The sequence below is a fragment of the Pipistrellus kuhlii genome, unplaced genomic scaffold (genome assembly GCF_014108245.1).
Source record: "Pipistrellus kuhlii isolate mPipKuh1 unplaced genomic scaffold, mPipKuh1.p scaffold_m20_p_15, whole genome shotgun sequence".
NCBI lineage: Eukaryota > Metazoa > Chordata > Mammalia > Chiroptera > Vespertilionidae > Pipistrellus > Pipistrellus kuhlii.
The window spans coordinates 22,268,347-22,289,477 of record NW_023425460.1 but is presented as its reverse complement, the minus strand read 5'-3'; the positions used below and the strand labels follow the sequence as shown (position 1 = coordinate 22,289,477).

At 37.1% G+C, this 21,131-nt stretch overlaps 1 protein-coding gene across 3 annotated transcripts in view; it reads left to right on the top strand.

Annotated features, from left to right (window-relative positions):
* Window positions 1–21,131, top strand: part of PRKG1 (protein kinase cGMP-dependent 1) — a 1,018,841-nt gene that overhangs the window by 886,733 nt on the left and 110,977 nt on the right. For all 3 annotated transcript variants that reach the window (XM_036438437.2, XM_036438436.2, XM_036438438.2), the window contains one exon: window positions 3,915–3,980. In XM_036438437.2, coding sequence (XP_036294330.1) covers window positions 3,915–3,980 — 66 coding nt within the window. The remainder of the gene's footprint in view (window positions 1–3,914; window positions 3,981–21,131) is intronic.

The following is a 21,131-nucleotide window of genomic DNA, read 5'->3' as shown; positions in this document are numbered from 1 at the left end:
ATCCAAATGATATTTGCTTTTGATATGCTCCTTTGATCTATAAAGGAAATAAGCATACACAGTAAATTACAGTATTGTCAGCTTATGTGAGTAATATTTTCTCATAAATTTCTACTGTCTCTCATAAAATAAGGGATTAATATAAGACATTAAATGGTATTTTACAGAATACCATTAAATGGTATTTTACAGAATACCATTAAATGGTATTTTACAGAAGCAGCTCTCTGAGTACACAGTTATGACATTTTAGACAATTGCATAGACTATCATAGTGGCATTAAGTACCTTAATAGACAATGACAATGCAATGGCCACATGAGTTAGGCATTGCATGAACTTGGCCTTGAATAATTTGTAATTTTTATGTAGCATTATTATAAAGCAATATAACAGGGCTAGGACATAGTTATGGAGATAAATTCTAATAGTTTTGGAATCAAAGTGCTTTACTGAATGGGGAATGAGAACAAATATGTGATACCTTAATCAATAAAGATATTTGAAAAAAGAAATGCTTTACTGAATTAGATTTGTAATTGGGCACTCATAAACATACTAATGATGTTTTCATTAACAACAACATATATTTTTACAATGATGAACGGACAGAGACATTATGACTACTTACTACTCAGAAGTTATTTTGCATTAAAATTAAGTCAGAACTGTTGTGCAAGTAAATTGGACAGCAGTGTATCAACAGTGGACTGTTTTGGAAAGAACATGGACTTTGGAGCCAGCCAGATCTTTTTTCAAATTCCAAGGCTACAACTCATTAGCTATGTCTGACTTTGGGTATGTTACCTAACCTTTATACTTCTTTGTAAATCTGGAATAAAATATCCATCTCTGTTAGATGCATTAAATGAAGTTTGTATGAGATTTCATATATATATATATATATATAGTAAATATTCATTAATTGGTAAATATTATAATCTCTTGTTTAATTTGTTGTTTTCCTACATTATACATCTCTTCTGTTTTGATATATGTCACTTTACAGGGTACTAAGCCCGATTGTAGGCTATCACTTACAGATTTTCTTAAAATAAAATACTTTCAATTTCTGTTGACTGTGTCACTCTTCTGATCTTTGATTTTGCCCCATCTACACTTAAAAATATCTATGTACTTATTGTTGCAAGAAAACTAAATTCATTGTTTTAAATATATTCAATTTTTATGCCAGAGAATATGATGAAATTTTAAAATATTGAAATATTTATAATGAAATCATTTTTTAAAATCTATATGCACAGAACATATTAAAAAGGGAAGCATTATCTCATATATTTCATACTTTGAAAGACTGTGAGCAGTTTCTAAATTACCAAGATAGAAATATGTTTTCGGGAAAGTGAGATTTAATATGATGTTCTCTATAAAGCTATGATGTGGTTATTTGTGTGGGTGTGTTTAACAGTGACAGCAATTTGTAATAGTTTATACAGAATTGAGCAAACTCCTTAGAAATAAGCCATTCACACGATTTATAGAAGACCTGATGGGCATTACTGACATTTTCTACTTATGTCCACTTCAAATTCCCATTCAGAAAGTGATAATAGAATTGAAAATATCTTGTCTACTTCAACGGAGCAAAAAGAAAATCCACACTTCATTCTTGGCTAGAAATGTTTCATAAAACACATCGCTCTATAAGGACAGACATGACAGCACTGTTGACAAGAGCTAGGGATAATAAACAACAGAACACATTCCTCTCTATGTGCCAGGCATTATGATAAACAAATCTTCGATTATCTCATTTAATATGACACAGTGAGGAGGCGTTCTTACCATCCCCCCTTTTTTTACAGGTGAGAAAGCTGAGCCTTTCACACAACTTGCAGCATGTCTTGTAAAACCACTGCAGTGGGATTCCAGAGCCTGTCGAGTGGGGCTGGGGCTGGGGTGCCTGTGCCATCCTGTACTACACACTTCCTAAGCACCTGCTGTGTGCCAGCCTTTTAGGGTAAAATGGAGAGCAAAAGTAGCCATGGAACCTGCGCTCATGTGCTTTAGTAGGAGGAACATAGTGTCATTAAACCGACAAATGTATAATTGCAGTAATAGGTGGTTGGACAAAGAGGTACGCAGGGCCATGAGAATGAAAACACATTGAACATGTTCTCATTAATTCATGTGGTCCTCCTGAGGAAGGGGCACATCGGCCAAGATCTAAAGGATAAGCAGGGCAAGGAGTTGGAGACAAGATTCCTAGGCTTAGGGAAGGCACATTAAAGGAGATGAGGTGTTCAGAGATGGAAAGGGGAGAATGTGAGGGAGGCACTGGGAAGAGGATGCTGGGAGTTGTGGAGATGATAATGAAAATTTTAGAATCACAAGGGAACTTAGTATGGTAGGTGGGTTAAAAATGACAATAATCAGTACCATTCTTGTTTAATGACCAGTGAGAAACAAATGGGAAAGGATGCCACTCATGAGAAACTAACAATATGAAACACCTAAATATACTGTTTTTGAAATGTCAGCTCTAAGGGAAAAAGATTAAGAAATATTATTTAAAGACAGAAAACTAGATCTGAAAAAGTGGAGGGTCATGCCATATATTCTTGTATGGGAATTATTAGAATCAGAATCCGTTTTTTTTCTGAAATCAATGTATAAATGTAATACAACTCTAGCAGAGTCCGAGAGTGGGTTTCTTTAGGAGAGGGAATTTATTTTGAAGTCTATATAAAATGTGAATGTTTAAGAATATCATCAAGATATTTCTGAAAAAGAATTTTAGTAAGGGGGAACTTGCTGTATCACATTCTAAATGCAAAATAGTTATTGTAAAGCAACAATGATTTTAATAGCATGATGCATTAACAATGAAAGAAAAAAAGATCAGTGGGGAAAATACAGAGTTCAGAAATATATGTGATAAGTTGGTGTATTAAAAAAAAATGAATATCCACTGAAAATATCTTTATTTTTAAGACTTACATCTCTATCCTGTAGAAACATATGATGTTTTAATTATGCTTTTTGGGATGTGTTAATACTATATTATTTCCTATGTACATATCTCCGTAATGCATTTCAAATTCATATTCATCATTAATTATATTAACTTAGAAATGTTACCTTTCTAGGAAAGAGAGTACGTTTTCAAGTATAACTTATGTTTTCATGCAGTGGTACCATTAAATTTTTAGTAGCTCAAAATGACATGTGAATGCTAATTTACCAAATTCACCTTTGACCACTGGATCAGACAGAGATATCAGGGAAGGTTTTTTAAAGGTTTGAGAGGTTGACAGATACCCCTACAGTGACAAATTACAAGCTTCTAAAGAGAGGGTATATACAAATTTCTGTCACTGTGATAAAGATTTGTCAAATACTCTTAATGAACAATAAGCTCTGGCACAGATGAGTAACCATGTACTAGAAGTTGCCAAAGGTTGAGCCACATAAAAGCAAGGTCTCTACAGTAAGGAAATAATTGATACAGATCAATTGTTCTCAAGGTTAGAATGATAAATTCATACACACTATGAGTTAGATTCTCAATCTCCAGAAATATACCTTCAGGCTCTATAAAAAATTTCATCTGCCTATGTTTATTACTGTCTCTACCATGGACCAATTAATTTAGTAATTCCTCAGAAAGCATAGGGAATAATAATATAAAATCGTTTCAGTTCCGTGAGTGAAACTTTACATTTGAAGATGATAACTGCTGAATTATAACTGTGAAATTTGTGTGCTGCATGACAAGAACAAGGTGGTTCCTCAGAACAAAGAAATTTGAAAGACAAAGCTTAAACCTGCAAGTGGATAATTGATAAGAGTATACATAATTTACTAGGCTTCCTGAATGAATCACAAGGAACACTTTTGTTTGATAGTAAAAGTTATTTTTACTTCAATATCTCTCTCTTTTTTTTATACAGGGAGGATGTGAGAACAGCAAACGTAATTGCTGCAGAAGCCGTGACCTGCCTTGTGATCGACAGAGAGTAAGTACATTCTTTGTTATGCATATTGCACACTCATATCAGTGGCATGCATGAGTTTCTGGAATTAGACATCATTTTATGGAGCTATTAATATTTGTTTCATGTATTTTCATTTTAAAATGACTTTTATACTTGATTGTCATTTCCTATTATTCTTGAAAGTAGCTAACTCTGCCATTCTATCTCTGTGGTCTTCACCAAGGTACTTAAGCACTATGAGCTTCGCCTCAGCTCATTTATAAACTGGGGATAAGGCAACATGATAGCCATATTGTGAGGATTAATGGAAACACACAAGGAAAGTCACATGTCCTCATGTGTTTTAGTCAGGAGGCACTCAAGCGATACCAGATATTTGTGTAAATTTTTAGAATTATAATAATTATAATAATAATAATAGATTAATCATAGTCAATTGTTATATTATTATTATCAGGAAATGGACTATTCCTTAAGCATATTTTAGTTATTTCATCTTTTCTTCCATTCCCTGACTCCTATAATAGAAGCATTTTAGGAAGACAGTTTTGAAGAAAGCATCTTCTAGCTACAAACATATATGTAGGAACCTTGAAAGTTTGTCGCATGCTACCTAGCCCTGTTCCTTTCCTCCATTCTGGCTTGCTGTTCTCATGATCTGAATGATTTATAGGTTAAACTACAGATGTCAGATTGCTGACTCTCCAAGAGCGTGGTTAAAATGCATGTGTGCTATCTGGAAGAACCCGCTAAGTGTTTCCTCATTGCAGTGTGTATTGATAAGTTATCAGAAAAGCCAAGTGCCAGACTTTAGTGGAGCTGGACTAGGCTGTGAGTGTCAGGGTGAAAGGAAACTGAGGGGGCGGATGTGATCAGTTCAGAATGCTGGAGTTGAGGTTGAGTTTGGAGGGGTCTGAGTAATGAGAGATCCCACCTGATTCACAAATTTCATGTTAGGAAGCCCCTCTGAGTTGGATCTCTAGAACCAGAGCAGTGGCACAGGTGCCAAATGATAGTTGTATCCATAGATATATCTGAAGTAGATATGCTTTGTCGGGTTCCCAGAAACAACAATTACCCATTCATTCATTCTTTCATTCAGCCAACTTTTTACTATGGATCTACTATACACAAGGCATTGTGAGGGACCATGGAAGGAATCAAATGAGTAGTACAGGTCCTAGTTTAGCAGTTAGCTTCTAATATGCACAAATAATCATCATGCAAAGCAGAATACAAAAGTGTCCGAATACATATTTATGGGCGTCTGGAAAAGAGGGTGACTGCTTCTGAAGATAATCAGAGAAGTCTTCGTGAAAGCAATGGTATCATTAGGTGGATCTGGAAATATAGGCAAGGTGATATATCGATAAATAAAGTGAACAGCAGAAGCAATGCTCACAAGGGAACTATGAGCTATCTAAATTGTCAAGAGTGAGGCTGTGTAAAGGTAGTTGAAGGATATATTATGACAAATAAATTCATAGATGTACTGGGTCTGGTTCATCAAGAACACTGAGTATTGGGCCGAAACCGGTTTGGCTCAGTGGATAGAGCATTGGCCTGCGGACTCAAGGGTCCCGGGTTTGATTCCGGTCAAGGGCATGTACTTTGGTTGCAGGCACATTCCCAGTAGGGGGTGTGCAACAGGCAGCTGATCGATGACTCTCTTTCATCGATGTTTCTAACTCTCTCTCTTCCTCTTTGTAAAAAAATCAATAAAATATATCTTAAAAAAAAAACAAACACTGAGTATAGGGATGAGAGTAACTCTGACAATTTTATGCGCAAAATAATGCCACTCTAACACTGTTTGGTAGACTAATCTGTGAATTATGCATAGAATAGAGGGAGAGACCAGGGACTGAATGTGTGGTGAGAAGTCTTTCAATCCAAGTGATGATTATAAGGTATTTTGAAAAAGTGGAAAGTATAGCCATAGAAGTTTAATAACTTGATAGGTTTCCTGGTAAATGGTAAATCACAGATTAACCTAATCACAAGGAATCAAATTGAAGGAGATTTTGTGGATCATCTAGTCGAGCTCCTTCATTTTAACTGAGGGCCTGAGAGATGCAGGAGTACCAAGTAGCATCACACACATACTTTTGCCTCATCATAATTTTCTCTTTTCTCAAACCTAATCATCTATGGAGCATGCACAGTGGAAAATGCCCGGGCTTTGGCAAATAAAGCCCAATATTTGAAATCTGGCTGCAACATTTTATGACAATAGGGGCAAATTACTTAAACTCTAAGTCTCAGTTTCCCCATCTGAAAAAGTAAGATGATATTACCTAAATTATAAAATTGTTTTGAAGATCAATTTAATATGCATATAGTTCCATAGACATCACAACTTGTGTAGTAAGCACTCAATAAATGTCTTTATCCTCCTCTTCTTAAAGAAAGGCACAGACATTTATTGATCTAAAGGTTTTCTCTGTGATCAGCATAAGTTTGTCTTATGGATCTAGATTCTAGATAGAGAGAACACCTTGAGTGAGATCTAGTGTAAACATAAATATAGAGAAGACAGCTTGAATCTAGGACTCAAGAAATGTGTTTCTGTACTCTTAGGAGAGAGTGGGCTTCCCACCAAGTATTGGATTTACAGCTTAATAAAAAAAAATCAAACTGGAACTGAAGGATCCTGTCAAAAGCCTGGGGCTAGTACCTAATTTATGGCCAATTAGAGGGGCACCAGGCCTTCATCCCGTGCAAACAGATGGCAGAACTGTCAACAGGAGCAAATTTACAAGTGGGGTACCAGGTTAAATAAGCACATGACTTCATCATTCCAGAGGGAGAGTAAAAGAATTAATTAGTTGTAACTAATCATGCATGTCAGAAGTTGTTTTCCATGCTCACTGACAAACTAGGAAATGATAAACAGATCCGTGCTTTCCTTAAAAAGCATTGTCTGAGAATCGGTTTCTTGCAACCTAATCATTATCTTAGTAACGATCTGTTGTGCTTCCAAAATTCGTGGAAGTATATTTAAAAAGAATATTAGTCTAACAAAACAAAGCAGACCCAGGGACATGGAAGCATGCGACAGACGGATTCTCAGAGGGAAGGAGGGGAGGAGGAAGAAAAGAGCATCATAAGCACTGCTCATAAGGGAACTAGGAGCTATTTAAACTGTTGAGAGTGAGCCTGTGTAAAGGTAGTTGGAGGACTTACATATGTGCATAACCCATAGGCACAATAGTGGGGTGAAGGCCTGGGGAAAGAACAGGATTGTGGTGGAGGGGGTCAATGGGAAAATAAGAGGGACAGCTGAAATACTTTTGACAATAAAGACACATATTAAAAAAAAAGAAGACAACCTCTTGAAATACAGACACTCTGAAGTGGAAACACAAGAATATTAGTCTAAAAGAACATTCTATTTCTATTAATACATGTTTTTGAATATATGTAAATAACTAGGTATCTTTAGCACCTCTTGCTTCAGAATCCATGAAAAGAAATAAATATAAGGGTAGGTAGCATTGTTGCGTTTCAGACTGTTATGGAATATTTACTTCTTCTTTGGCATGGAAAGGTCTTGATGAAGCTGGGTGTTCAGTAAAATAATTTATTTTTGACATCAATATCATTGTGAAAAAATGGTAATATAAGTACCAGTGAATATTAAAAGTTATATATTTCTCCCTAGGAAATCAAGTTCTAAGTTAAACTTGTAACTCTGTTGCAGACTTACTGTGCAACCTTCAAGATACAGGTTATGAGAACTGAAATAACACAGGTGATAAGAACTGAAATATTTCCATGCTGGTTGATACGTAGTTGTTTGAACTTTATGTGTGTTAACCTGCTGCCCTGGTTATCTGACTCCCCCATTCCAAGAATACCCAGGTTTCCTTCATCCAACCACTAAAAGGTGGCATCTGACAAACACCAGGCCCAGTTCCCATTCTTACTGGTCAGAACCTATGCCATACTGACTGTTAATTATTGTGACTATCGCCCCAGTAATGTCAGCTTACATGACATTTTATGACCATTGATTTCAAACTTTTATTTTACCAAACCCATTGTTTTCATAGAATGAATCAGAAAGTACACAGAAACTTCTCTGGGCCCGTGGGGGTAAGCTCTTTAGAGAGCCCAGGGGTCTTCCTATTCTCCCCTCAAGTCCTTCCTGGTGGTTCCTAGGAGTTGGTAAGGTAATTTACAAACCGCATGTAGCTTACGCTCTCATTTATGACACAGGATATTTAGTCACACTTTGGAGCCAGTTGTGACACTGGTACCAAAAACTGGCCTAGAGGACGCGCAGTGTGCTTGGCATAAAAATGACGTGATTAAGAGCGAATGTCACGTGTCAGATTACGGGACATTACAAATAACCAATTTCATTGACTTTTGGGAACCTGTTTGCTGCTCTATTTTTTATGGGTCTTGGGACCAGGAATAGACATACGGATTGCCTCCTAATCATTAGCCTAGTGGCAAATATCTTGCTACTTTTATTATTTTTAGAATCTTGTTACTTTAAAAAATTTATGGCATGAATATGACTATTACTCATGAGGCAACTATAGCTCTCTAGGAGGTTAAACATTTGAACCACACTCACTTAGGCTCCCCTGATCTATAGAGATATTTCAGCTTCTAAAATGGCTATTCCTGTTAAAACTGGAATCAAAATGTCAGAAGAGATGGAAACATGGAGAAAACAGTACTTATACAATTTCAGTGAGCATGCTATAGGTGTTTCTGATAAACAACTTGATGAGAGGTGGGGTGAGGCTCATCAGCCACAGGCTCAAGGAAGATAAATGATCAGTAACTTACCCATGAAGCATAGTAGGTTGTATGTAGTGCAGTTTTCCTTCCTATAGAGGGCATGCAAGTGTGAAGCCATAGCTGCACCACTTAAACCATGGGTAAGGGAATGTTTTTTCTGTAAAGGGTCAGATAGTAAATATTTCATGCTTTGTGGGTGAAATGATCTTTGTTGCACTTGCTCAACTCCTCTATTGTGAAGCATCTATCTTATATAAAAACTGCTGTTTGAAATTTTAATTCTGCTATTTGACTTCTGTAAATGTTTGCTTGCTTAAATAATAAGGAAAAGACTACTCCCACTTCAGAGAGGCCATTAAACCTTCCCCGGATGAAATTATCAGTGCTGGCACCAGGCCAGGCCTTTGGTTGAGGTCTCAAGGCCCCAGCACATAGGGGCTCCTTTAAGAGCTTGCAAAGGAGTCCGGAAACACCCCATATTTGGGAGAAAATGAAGGTAGAAACATATAAATAGGGAAAGTTCCTCCATGTTGGGGTCCAGAATTTGAGAGATATTTTCCTCTGGTCCCGCACGTAATAGATGTGTAACTCCATCTCTCTAAGTGTTGCTTGGTTCTTCTCCGGTTTTCTGTAACAGATGTAGCGCAAAAGCAACAAAAGATATTCTATAAATAAATGACATCGGTTGTGTTCAGAAAGCTTTATTGATGAACACTGAGATTTAAATTTTATATTATTTTCATGTGTCAAGAAGTTTTATTCAACTTCTAAAACTTCTTTATTTTCACTGTTTTAAAAATACATTTTTTTTAAAAAATCATTCTTAGCTACTGGTCAGGCAATGGGCTGAATTTGGTCTGTGATCCACAGTTTGCTGACCCTGACTTTAACAGGGTAAAGAATGGAGTGCGGCTCTCAGTAGTCCTGTTCAGAACTTCCTCAATGCTGTGCTCAGCCTGTCTTTTCAATGAAGCAGATACATAAAGACGCTACTTGAAGTGCCCGCAGTGTTGGTCCTCCTGGTGCCATCTGTCTACAGCTTTCCCCTTCCTGACACCCTTTCCCCCAAGTCTTCTTGTTTTCTTCCCTGTACTCTCTTCTGTAGACACCACACGCCCCCATGCACACACCACATTTCTTTGTTTTTGATCCCTGCCTTTAATTTCATTCTTGTATTCTCTAGGACTTCACTCCAGGCTTTGTATTAATTTGGCTAACAGCTAATTAGAGATTAGGATGGTTCTCTGCAGAGTTGTTTGCATTTTGATGACAAACTCTGGAAGACTAAAAAGTCATGAAAATCTGAGAGTTTAGAATTTTCAGGTGCCAAGCAGGGAGAGGAGAAGAATAATTAAGGGGAGAATTGGGATACAAGCAGAATCTTTCAGGCACCATTTTAACCCCACCAACCAGGTCAGTCTCATGGGGGCCCATGCGCCTTCTAGTCACCCGTGTCCTTGTCTTTATATAGCTTGCCATTCTGAGTCCACATGATAGGACTATAGGGATTGCACATGTGACAATACCTGTAGCCACACTGCTTAATTGATAAGGTGATAAACTTAAAATATTTTGCAGCCTCAGCCTTTCCTACAGCCTAAGTGGATTTTATTTTGGTTCATTTTCGAGAATGAAATCTGAGGTGATGTGAGGATATTGGCAGCAAGATCACAAGAAAGCAAATGTGCATCATGAAGACTGGTGTCAGCAGCAATCATCTGGGCTTATCTTTTTTGTGGAGCTGTTATTGTTTTGTGTGCTTTACAAAAATAATATTTATTAAGCAAGAGAGATAAAATCCAGAAGTTTAGAAGAAAGGGAGACGATTTCTTAGTTCAGTTTAATGATGTGAGAGTTGAATTATAGCATGCCCTGAGCAAGCATGATCTATCTACAAAATGAGCGCATTTCCCCTGGAAAAGGAACATATCCAGAGACAGTATTTGTTGGTACAAGTCATGGAAAGAGGTATGAGGCTTTAAAATGGTAGGCCCTCCTCCAAGAGTCCATATAGAAATGAGACAAAACCTCACTGATGGGAAAACTTATGGAAAAAGTCCGGTCTCTTGCTTTATCCAGCCAACTAGAACTTACTAGTTAACTTGTCATATGCCATCCACTCAGACATCGAGTATTTGGGGGGTTTAGCAGCAGATATGTAAATATTAATTTTACCTATATTGTATATGTAATCCCAAACTCTAACCTGTTAAGTCCCAACCCCGTAGAAAGTTTGCACAGTACTCTTTGGTCAACTGTGGGCTCTATTCAAGATAAAGAGAAGTCCTGTGTCATTATTATGTTGGTGAACCATTAATCATACTTAGCACATTTTTTTGTTGTTTAAAAACTTGATTAAAATTTTTAGATAGTAACTGGATTAGTTAGAAAGTCATAGCAGATATTTAAGAATGAGAAGTAGGAGGGACCTTACAGACCAGAACTTGACAAACTTTTTCTATAAAAAAGTGAGATAATACATACTGTTTTCAGTTTTGTGGCTACTTCTTTGTCATAAAAACTTAACTCTGCCATTTGACTAAGGGCAGTAGCTTGTTAAACTCTTTTATAGTTCAGCTTCATTTTACAGGTGAGAAAATTGAGGTGAGGAAGTATCAGGCACACTCAAATCACAGTTTTTGATGAGTAATCAAGATAGATATTGCATTCACATTATTGTATTCTAATGCATTTAAAATATATATATTATTGATTTCAGAGAGGAAGGGTGAGGGAAGAAACATCAATGATGAAAGAGCATCATTGATTGGCTGCCTCCTGTATGCCCCACCCTGGGGACCGAACCTATAACCCAGGTATTTGCCCTGACTGTGAATCAAACTGTGACCTCCTGGTTCATAGGTTGGTGTTCATAGGTTGGTGTTCAACCACATTGGCCAGTCTCTAATACATTTTTATGACACTTTGCAAAACTTCTCTTCCAAAGTTTTTTAATCCTCACTTTGAGGATATGTTTATTTATTTTTAGAGAGAGAAGAAGGGAGAGGAAGTGAGAAACATTGGTGTGAAAGAGAAACATCGATTGGTTGCCTCCCAGTATAGAACCTGCAACCCAGATATGTGCCCTAATTGGAAATCAAAACTGCAACCTTTGGTTTACAGAATGATGCTCCAACCAACTTGGCCACCCAACCAGGCCCTGTCTTCCAAATTTTTAAAGTATTTTTAAATTGAAGCATGATAAAGGTGAATCCTTGGGGGTGGGAGCGGGGGTGGATTGTCCAAACTCTTTAGCACTAAGGATAGGATTGCAACAGAGAGGTCTCATGATAAATGTTTCAGTGCTTTTTCACCGAAATCACATTATGATTTAATTTACCAAGATATACGACTCATGCATTTACTAACTCAATAAGCACATGTTAAGTATCTATTGTGTGTGAAGCCCTAGATTCAGTGCTGTGATAAATAAAATCATGACAATAAGTAACATAATGATATTAGCAAAAACATCTACCTGATAAAGAAGAAATTGATGATTTATGAACTGAGCCAAACTATATTTGTTGGATTAAACCCGAAGTGAATTCTGCTAAGATGAAATGTTAGTGGGCAAGATCTCTGAGTTCCAAATGTCTCTTCAAATGACAGCCAACCTCACTGCATCAAAACCTCACCATCGGGCCAAATGGTTGGAATCACTGAATGAAATGGCAATTTTAATACTTTACTTCATTTATTTCATAAAAAATAAATGGGGCCTTTGCTCAACCACTCCCCTGACCTTATGCAATGGACTGGTTTCACAGCATCATCATCACTTGTTATGTCACGCATTTACCACATTTGTTCATCTGTTTTAACTTATGAACTACACCAGCTTAAGGGCAGAAACCATGTTTATTTGGTCCACTGCTGCATCCTTCATTCTTAGCACCGTGTCAGGAAGCCCGTACAGTAAGCACTCACTGGCACTGGTTGCAGTGAATGAATGAGTAATCCTGTATTGGTCTGGGTCCAATACAGAGACAGCACACAGTAATCTGAACAACAAGTTTATTGTAAATAATTAGAAACTAAGTAGGGGATTGGAGAAGGAGAGATTAGCTAGTAAGAAGTAAAGAGAACACTAGAGGATGTACAAATAGGAGATATAAGGAGATATAGTTACCGTAAGCCTGTGAGAGAGTACTCAAAGAGGACCCTTCCTTCTCATCCTCACCCACTCTATCCTCTACCCTGCCCAGCTGGGACAGAGAACTAGACCTTGTCATTAAGCAGGGTTTCTGAACTTTGGCACTATTGACATTTTAAATCATATAAATTATATTTCTGTATGTATCCTGTACATCATGACCTCCACCAACTAGATACTAGGAACCCCTCCCTCTCTTCCTCTAGACATTACCAAATGTTCCTTCAGGACAAAATCACTCCCCTCCCCCAGAAGGAAACAGCCATGGCTTGCTATGGTCTGAAGTGCTTTGATGCCATGCCAGTGGAACTTGCAGCAGAATTTTTCCCTGTAGGGCTCCAGGGAAAGCTGTTCATAGGAAGTATACAAGTTCCCAGGGGAAGCTGCTGGCTGCTTGGTGTTGCTGGACTCCGTGAACTGAAGTAGGCAGACCCTGGAGAAGGCGCAAGAACCTACCAAGCACATTGGAACCAGGAAGTAAAACCCTTTAGTCTTGCAGTGTCTGCCAGTGTCTTCTGGCAAAGTTCTAGTACCAGGTGGCCAAAAAAACAAAACAAAACAAAAATTAAATACTCCAGATCATTTTTGACAGAGCAGTCAATAAGGGTGAATTTAGCGTTGACAGTACAGATTCCAAACCAAATCCTATTCTGAGATCCAGAGCTATTAAAAAAAAAAAAAAAAAAAAAAAGGCATTTTTTTTTGTGTGTGTGTGTGTGTGTGTTTTTTGTTTTTGTTTTTGTTTTTGTTTTTTCCAGACTAGGAGTAATTCCTGGCCAAACAGATACATTAAAAAAGCAACATGTGCCTGGCTGGTGAGTTGCAGTGGTTAAGCATCAACCCATTAACCAAGAGGTCATAGTTTGATGCTCAGAGCATATGCCTGGGTTTCAGGCTCGATCCACGTAGGGGTCAAGCAGAAAGCAACCAATCAGTGGTTCTTTCTCATCATTGATGCTTCTCATATCTCCTCCCTCTTTTTCTCTCTCTTTGAAATCAATAAAAACATATTTTTAAAAATCAGCAGAGAAACCGTTCCAGTGTGAGAACTGGATGAATGGAGGACTTGCTGCACAAAGTGCAATGTGAGTGGAGTCTTTAAGTTTGAATGGGGATTTTACAAGTAAAGAACAGAGAGGAAAGGCATATCTTGCTGAGGGAAGGGCAACCAGAAAGACCTGGAATTTGGGAAGGCCTTTGAACAGTAGTAAGTAGAAAATGGCAGGAAACAAAAACAGGAATTATGGGTTAGGAATTGGATTGTCAGTTAGACAGGTGAGATATTATCCTCTGGGCAATGAGGAACGAACATAGGGCAGTTGCTACAGCAGTTTGCATTTATTTTTGAAGAAAGGGAGTGGAAGATAGATTGCTAAGCTACAGTCCTACAGATTGTTGATTAGAGTTTAAGAGTCTAAACCACATGTGTCAAACACAAGGCCCGCGGGCCAAATCCATCCCGCCAGGCCTTGCAATGTGGCCCGCACCGCGCTGTCATCACTGCACTCTGCTGCGTTTCCATCACAATGACAGTTTATGACTGTTCAGTAAACCATTTGGCCCGTGATTTAGGCTGGATTTTAGATTTTGGCCCCTTCTCTGATTGAGTTCGACACCCCTAGTCTAAACGTTTCTCCAAAGCAGATTTGGGGAAATAAATGTGGAAGATAAGAGAAGTGCTTCTATCTTGGAAGACTTGGTGGATGTCTGTCTATGACAGGTCAAAGGTATGGGAGACAAAGCAGGTTGGGATGGAAGTAATTATTCAATTCAGTTATGGCTATTGTAAGTTGAAACTGCTTAAGTAGTATTCAGATATTTACATGGAGAATTCCATTGGCAGTAAGAAATGAGTTTGTGTTTTCTTCTCCCTGACAATTAGACAATGGATGGAAATTGATGTTTGAGTTCACACTTAATGAGTTTTAAAATATTGTAATTTTGTTAATGATGATTATTGTTTTGTTTTGTACTAGTGAATAACGAATTTTTCTGTAAATGCTTAAAATGTCTATATTTCTGAGGCTTGCAATTTTTTTTTCTGTTGGATGTTTTTAAACTGTTTTTTAGATATTCATAAACATCTTTGAAATCCAGAAACCAGCTGTTTGAGTGAATAAGAAAAACTGAGAAAACTTTGTTTCCAAATCTGAAAAATTAATCTTAATTTTTTCAACCAAGAGGATCATATTTGAAATTCTCTTTAAAAGTTTTCTGAATGGTGTTTTAGCTTTTTATTTGAGGAGGGATTATAATGCTCCTTGTGTTCTAGAAATAAAGCAGAAAGGGGATATGCCACAATTATCTTTTTTTGATCAGAGGAAGGGAATGAGGGAAGGGGAGATAGAGATTGAGAGACTGATTTCAATATGAGAAAACATCTATTGGTGCCTGATGGGATCAAATTGGCAATCTGCACATGTGCCCCGTTTGGGAATGGGACCCACCACTTTTTGGTGTACAGGACAATGCTTGAACCCACTGAGCAACACCATCCAGGGCTCCCTGATTAATTTCTGACAGAAGCTTAGCAATCAGTTTAAAAATCAACAGTTTAATCATTAGGTTTGAAAGTTGAATTCTGCTTTAGATATTCACGTTGCTTTTTCAGTGGAGTTAAGTGGTTTTGCTTACTTTGGTAGGTGAAGTAGCTATTACAGGCCCAGCTGGGTCATGAAGGTCTAAGACCTTCCTTCTCTTTGCTATATGTCTAGCACTGGGTGCTCATTTTATAACTTATAGCATAGATGCATGAAATGGATGAGCATCAGCTAAAGGAACAGTGAAATCTGTTCCCAGACTAAGCTTTACTTATAATACAAAGGAGGACCTTTCAGAGTTACTAGTTTTGATGAACTCTAATGGTCATATTAAGCCCCACCCTGTGATAGTCATGTAATTGAACTGCTATTAAAACAGAAACCAGAATAGCAAAAGCAAATAATGATTTGGTAGTTGGTAAGGATGTTGGTGTTCTAGAAGCACTATTGATAATAAAGTTCTTTTAAAAATATATTTTTTTGATTTTTTACAGAGAGGAAGGGAGAGGGAAGAGAGAAACATCAATGAGAGAGAAACATCGATCAGCTGCCTCCTGCTCAACTCCTACTGGGGATGTGCCCGCAACCAAATTACATTCCCTTGACTGGAATTGAACCTGGGAATCCTTCATTCCACAGGCCAATGCTCTGTCCACCAAGCCAAACATGTTAGGGCTAATAATAAAGTTTTATCTAGACAAAAACCCGTCTGGGACTGAGTGAAAACTTATATTACATAATTCACACAGGGTTGATTTTTTTCTCCCTTCTTTGTCTTGTTTTTACATTTTATAAAGTCAGTGTCAAGAAAAATTGGAAAGCACAGAAAAATATAGATATAATACAGATATTCATGGTAACTAATGTTTCAGTATGTTTTCTTAAATAGTGGGATCATACTGTCTAAACTATTTTCCTACTTTGTTCACATACACACACAAACACACATATACACACTCACAAATAGAAGTAGATAGGTATAGTTAGATATATTGATAGACAAATTTATAGTGTCATTTATTGAACACATGTGCCAATCACGAAGCTAATTGATATTGATAAGATTGATGATACATACAAACATGTATAAATACATATATACATACGTTCTCTCATAGCACCCATACAAGAATACTTTTTCTCCTCCATTATCAAGTATCATGTTGCAAGACATATAACCTGAAAGTAGAGAAATGAGTTTGAACTTAAGTCTATTTTCAAAATCCATTAAATCACATTATCTTATCATGTTGCATTAGTAATTTACATGTTAACAAAACGTTTCACTAGTATAATTTAAGTCTTTGTCTCTTTAGTTTCTTAAATGTGCTTTGACTTGGTATTATTATTTTTTTATTTTGTAAGTAATTATTTGCATATATCTTTGTACCTCTTTAGAAGTACTTTCTTGAGGAGCTACTCAGTAGTGGAATTGCTGATTCTGAAAATATGCGTATTTTTAAGTTGTGGTCTCTAGACCACTGTGCAGTTCATCCCCCAGTAGCAATGTGTGAGAACATCTGATTCACTGCACTCTGACCAGCCTGACTTTTTGATCGAAGGAATCTTAAAAGGCAGGATAGGGCATATCAGCCCAGGACATGAAATATATCACCACCTCAGAAAAGCTAGTTTGACATTTACTCTTTTCTTATAATAGATTTATGGAGCTTAGTTATTGACAATTAAAACCTGGAAGATTGTTCATTGTTTTACAATGACTTCTTTGTCCTAGAGAAGAATAAACACGATTAAAAAGGCTTTGGAAAATTATTAAAGAAGAAAAGCGCTGAAATAACTTTTTTCTGAAATGTCAGGAGTAAATATAGTAGAGGCTAACAAGATACTTGGAAAGAAAGGATAAACAGAGAAAATGGAAATTATCCAAGTGACTAATTAAAATGTGGACCAAAATTATGATATGATAAGGCCCCAATTTATAGATGATACAGAATGTCGAAAAGAAGGAATGGGTTTAGAGCAGTCAATATGCGAATTCTGAGCATCCTGGTATGATGCCTTTATTATAATACTCTTTCATCTCAGACCTCACCATAGTCCCGTGGAAAAGAATGGCATTTTTTAAAATCCAGAAAAGGAAATGAAGTTCAAAGAGGCCTGATGACTTTTTCAAAGCCACATTGCAGGATTAGAATTCCAGGGATGTTTGACTTCAAGACCGTGATCTGTCTATTGTACCTTCTTTAAACTGTTTCTTTTTTACCAACACATTGTTAACTGGTAAACTAGATTCGGCTGCATTAATCTTTGCAAAAGAGCAGTGCGGGAGAGATTAAAGAAGAGAGACTAATGCTTCTGAGGTAAGGAACAGTGTCAATGGCCTGAATAAGGCAGTGGAGATAGAAATGAAAAGGAAGAACAGATTCAGGAAAGATTACAAACATAGACTTGGTGAACTTGGGTCAAAGTGAAAGTCAGATATAAAAGCCAAGATATCTAGCCTGCAATCATGGTTAAACAATAATGCCATTAAGGGAGAAAGGGAACCTAGCAATAAGTCTTGATGGAAGATGGTTAATGAAGTGGCCAAGCTGAATTTGTGGTGCTGCTGAAATGTGCATGTGACACTGAGCAAAAATGATCACAGTAAGGATCTGGGAAGTTCAAGGACAGAGACTTAGATTTGAAAATCAGCTTTCTGGGGATTCTAACAGATCTTTGAGAAAATATTTCCTGGAAGAGCTTAACAGAAAGTGTAATTAGTGTAGGATGTGAAAATGAGCAAAAAGCAGGTTTCCAGATCTACAATTTTTTAGTGTTGTGATCGCAGGCAAGTTATGTAATCTTTCTAAGCCTTATTCTTGTTTCTTGTTTTTCCACCAGGAGACATTGACAGTATCTAGAGACTTTAAAATATATATATATATTTTATATATTGTATATATATTAACTAAGATTTCTAAGGGCATCTAATGGTTAGAGGAAAGGAACGTTGCTAAATGTTATAGGACAGGCCCTACAACAAAAACTATCTCTGATCCCAATGTCAGTAGTGCTGAGTTTGAAACTATGCTTAGTAAATTTTCTATAAAATAGGGATAATTGTACTTTTCTTGTAGAGTTTTTGTGAAGTTTTAATGAGATAATGTAGGTAAAAAACAAGACTGACCATCTCATAGACAATAAATATCTAAGAAAAATTAGTCAATTGAGTTGGCAAAGTATACAATTTGGATAACGTTAATCTTTGAGAAGCAACAAAGGAAGAAGTGTGTGTGATACCATATGCTAGATATAATCTACAGGTGGAGAAGAAGGAACAATAAGAGGAGAAGGAGGAGGAAGAGGAGGAAAAGGAGGAGAAAGAAACTAAAACATTAGGGAAAATAATAGAATAATTCAGTGTAGTGCTCCCAAGTTTCTCTTTCCTTGACTGTCACCAGAGAAGATGGTTCTTGGGGCCATGAATCTTTTATGGGTCACTGAGGATGGAACCTAGAAAGAGACAATTGGGACTAATAGCAGATTGGCAATAACTTTGAGTAATAAGAATGGAGAAAAAAATGGGAAAGAATGTCAGGTTGCAAATAAGTTAAGAATTAAATTAAAAATGAGGATAGGAAATAATAAAATAGATATTCAAACTGGCTATTGGGTCACAAAAGATAGTTTTGTATTTTAGGTTTGGAGGAACCATCCTTTTTATGGACTGAAAAGAGGAAAAGTCTAAAATGGAGGCAATGAAAAGACATTGTAATTGATGGATCAACAGTCTAGAGGAAAGAGATAAAGGAATTCATGTCAGGAATGATGAAGAGAATATTTGCTTTAGAGTTTCGGTGCATCCTCTAGAGAGAAATGTAATGATAATGTCACTATACTTAGGTCCATGGAAAGAAATGGATACCAAGTATTTAATTTTTATGAACTTCTCTAATATTACAAATGAAAATGTTCTTTAATGGCCCAGCTGCACAAGGTGCTAAATTATATTAATGTCTTCATTAAACTTTCTGCCATGAACTGCATTATGTCCTCTAAATCCATATGTTGAAGCCCCAAACACCAGTGTGACTGTATTTGGAAATAGGGCCTTTACCAGGTAATCAAGATTAAGTGAAGTCATAGGGGTTGAGCCCTAATCCAAAAGGCCTGGTCTCCTTGTAATAATCAGAGATGCTAGGAAGGTGCACACACAGAGGAAAGGCCAGGTGAAGGCACAGTGAGAAGGGTGTCTATAAGTGAAGAAGAAAAGACTTTACCAGAAACCAACCTCACTAGCACCTTGATCTTGGGTTCTCAGCCATTAGAACTGTGAGAAGTAAGATTTCTGTTGTTTAAGTCATCCAGTCTGTAGCACTGTGGTATGGCAGCCCTAGTCGATTAATATACTGTCTAATGGGAACTTCTATAGATAGTAGTGATCCAGTGCACAAAATTCATGCACTGGGTGGGTGGGTGGGGGGGAGTCCCTAGCTTGGCCTGTGCCTTGTCACAGTGCAGGAGCCCGCGATTCATCAACCCAAAGAGATAGGCCTCTGAGAGCCTCACATCCCTGGGCCCGGCACCAAGGGCGGGGACTCAAGCTTCATGTTCCTGGGGCCGGTGCCAGGGGTGGGGACACAGCCTCACGCAAGTCCCCTATGCTGCAAGCCCCTGCTCACCCACACCTGCTGCACACACAGCCTCATGCTGATCGGTTGTTAACGTGTGAGTCCTTCACGAGCATTTGCATATTAGCTCTTTATTATATAGATAGTAAATAGAATAAATAAGATGATCTTTTAAAATGAAAAAATATTTCTCTTAAGAATTCCCCTGATCATGAACACAGCATGTGAGAGAGAGCACAATATTTGATACTGAATCCTATTCCCAATGATTAGGCTTCAGATTTCCATATTGGAAGATAAAAATGATGTACCCATTGAGGTTATGAGTCAGAGTCAGGTTGCTTCCATTCAGATCCCAGTGGTGACACTTCCTCACCATGTGACCTTGGTTAATTACTTAATTGTCTTATCCCCAGTTGCTCTATCAGTAAAACAGGAAGGGTTCCTGAAAAATAGATAGTTAGTACAATTCCTAACACATGCTAGTTATTATTTTCATGTTTCACTTTACATTTTGTTATTACTATATTCTCAAGCATTTTGTGAAATTAAAAATGGATTTTTCTCTTAGCTTCTTATGATTTTTTCTTATACAGTATTTGTTTCTTATTTCAGTCATATAATGAGAACCAAAATGAAAACAACAGTGATAGACTGGTTTTTAAAAAATGTTAGAGATGAATGTTGTCTTTGTTTCAGAGTTTCAGGTCATAAATAAGTATACTAAAAAGGTATTTTGAGATATTTCTTGTGGCGTATTTTCTTAAAAATAGATATATATTTTTATTGATTTCAGAGAGGAAGGGAGAGGGAGAGAGAGACAGAAACATCAATAATAGAGGGAGTCATTGATTGGCTGCCTCCTGCACACCCACCACTGGGTATGGAGCTTGCCACCCAGGCATGTGCCCTTGACCAGAATCAAACCTGGAACTCCTCAGTTTGCAGGCTGATGTTCTGTCCACTGAGCCAAACCAGCTAGGACTCTTATGGTATCTTTGCATTTTATTTTCAATTTACTTTTTAAAAAAATCAATGACTTATGTAGTATTTTATGTTCCATGTCATTTTCCTTAGCCAAAGTTTTCTTAACAATCATTTACAAAAAAGTAGATTGTTTTAACTGAAATCTTCAATAATTGAT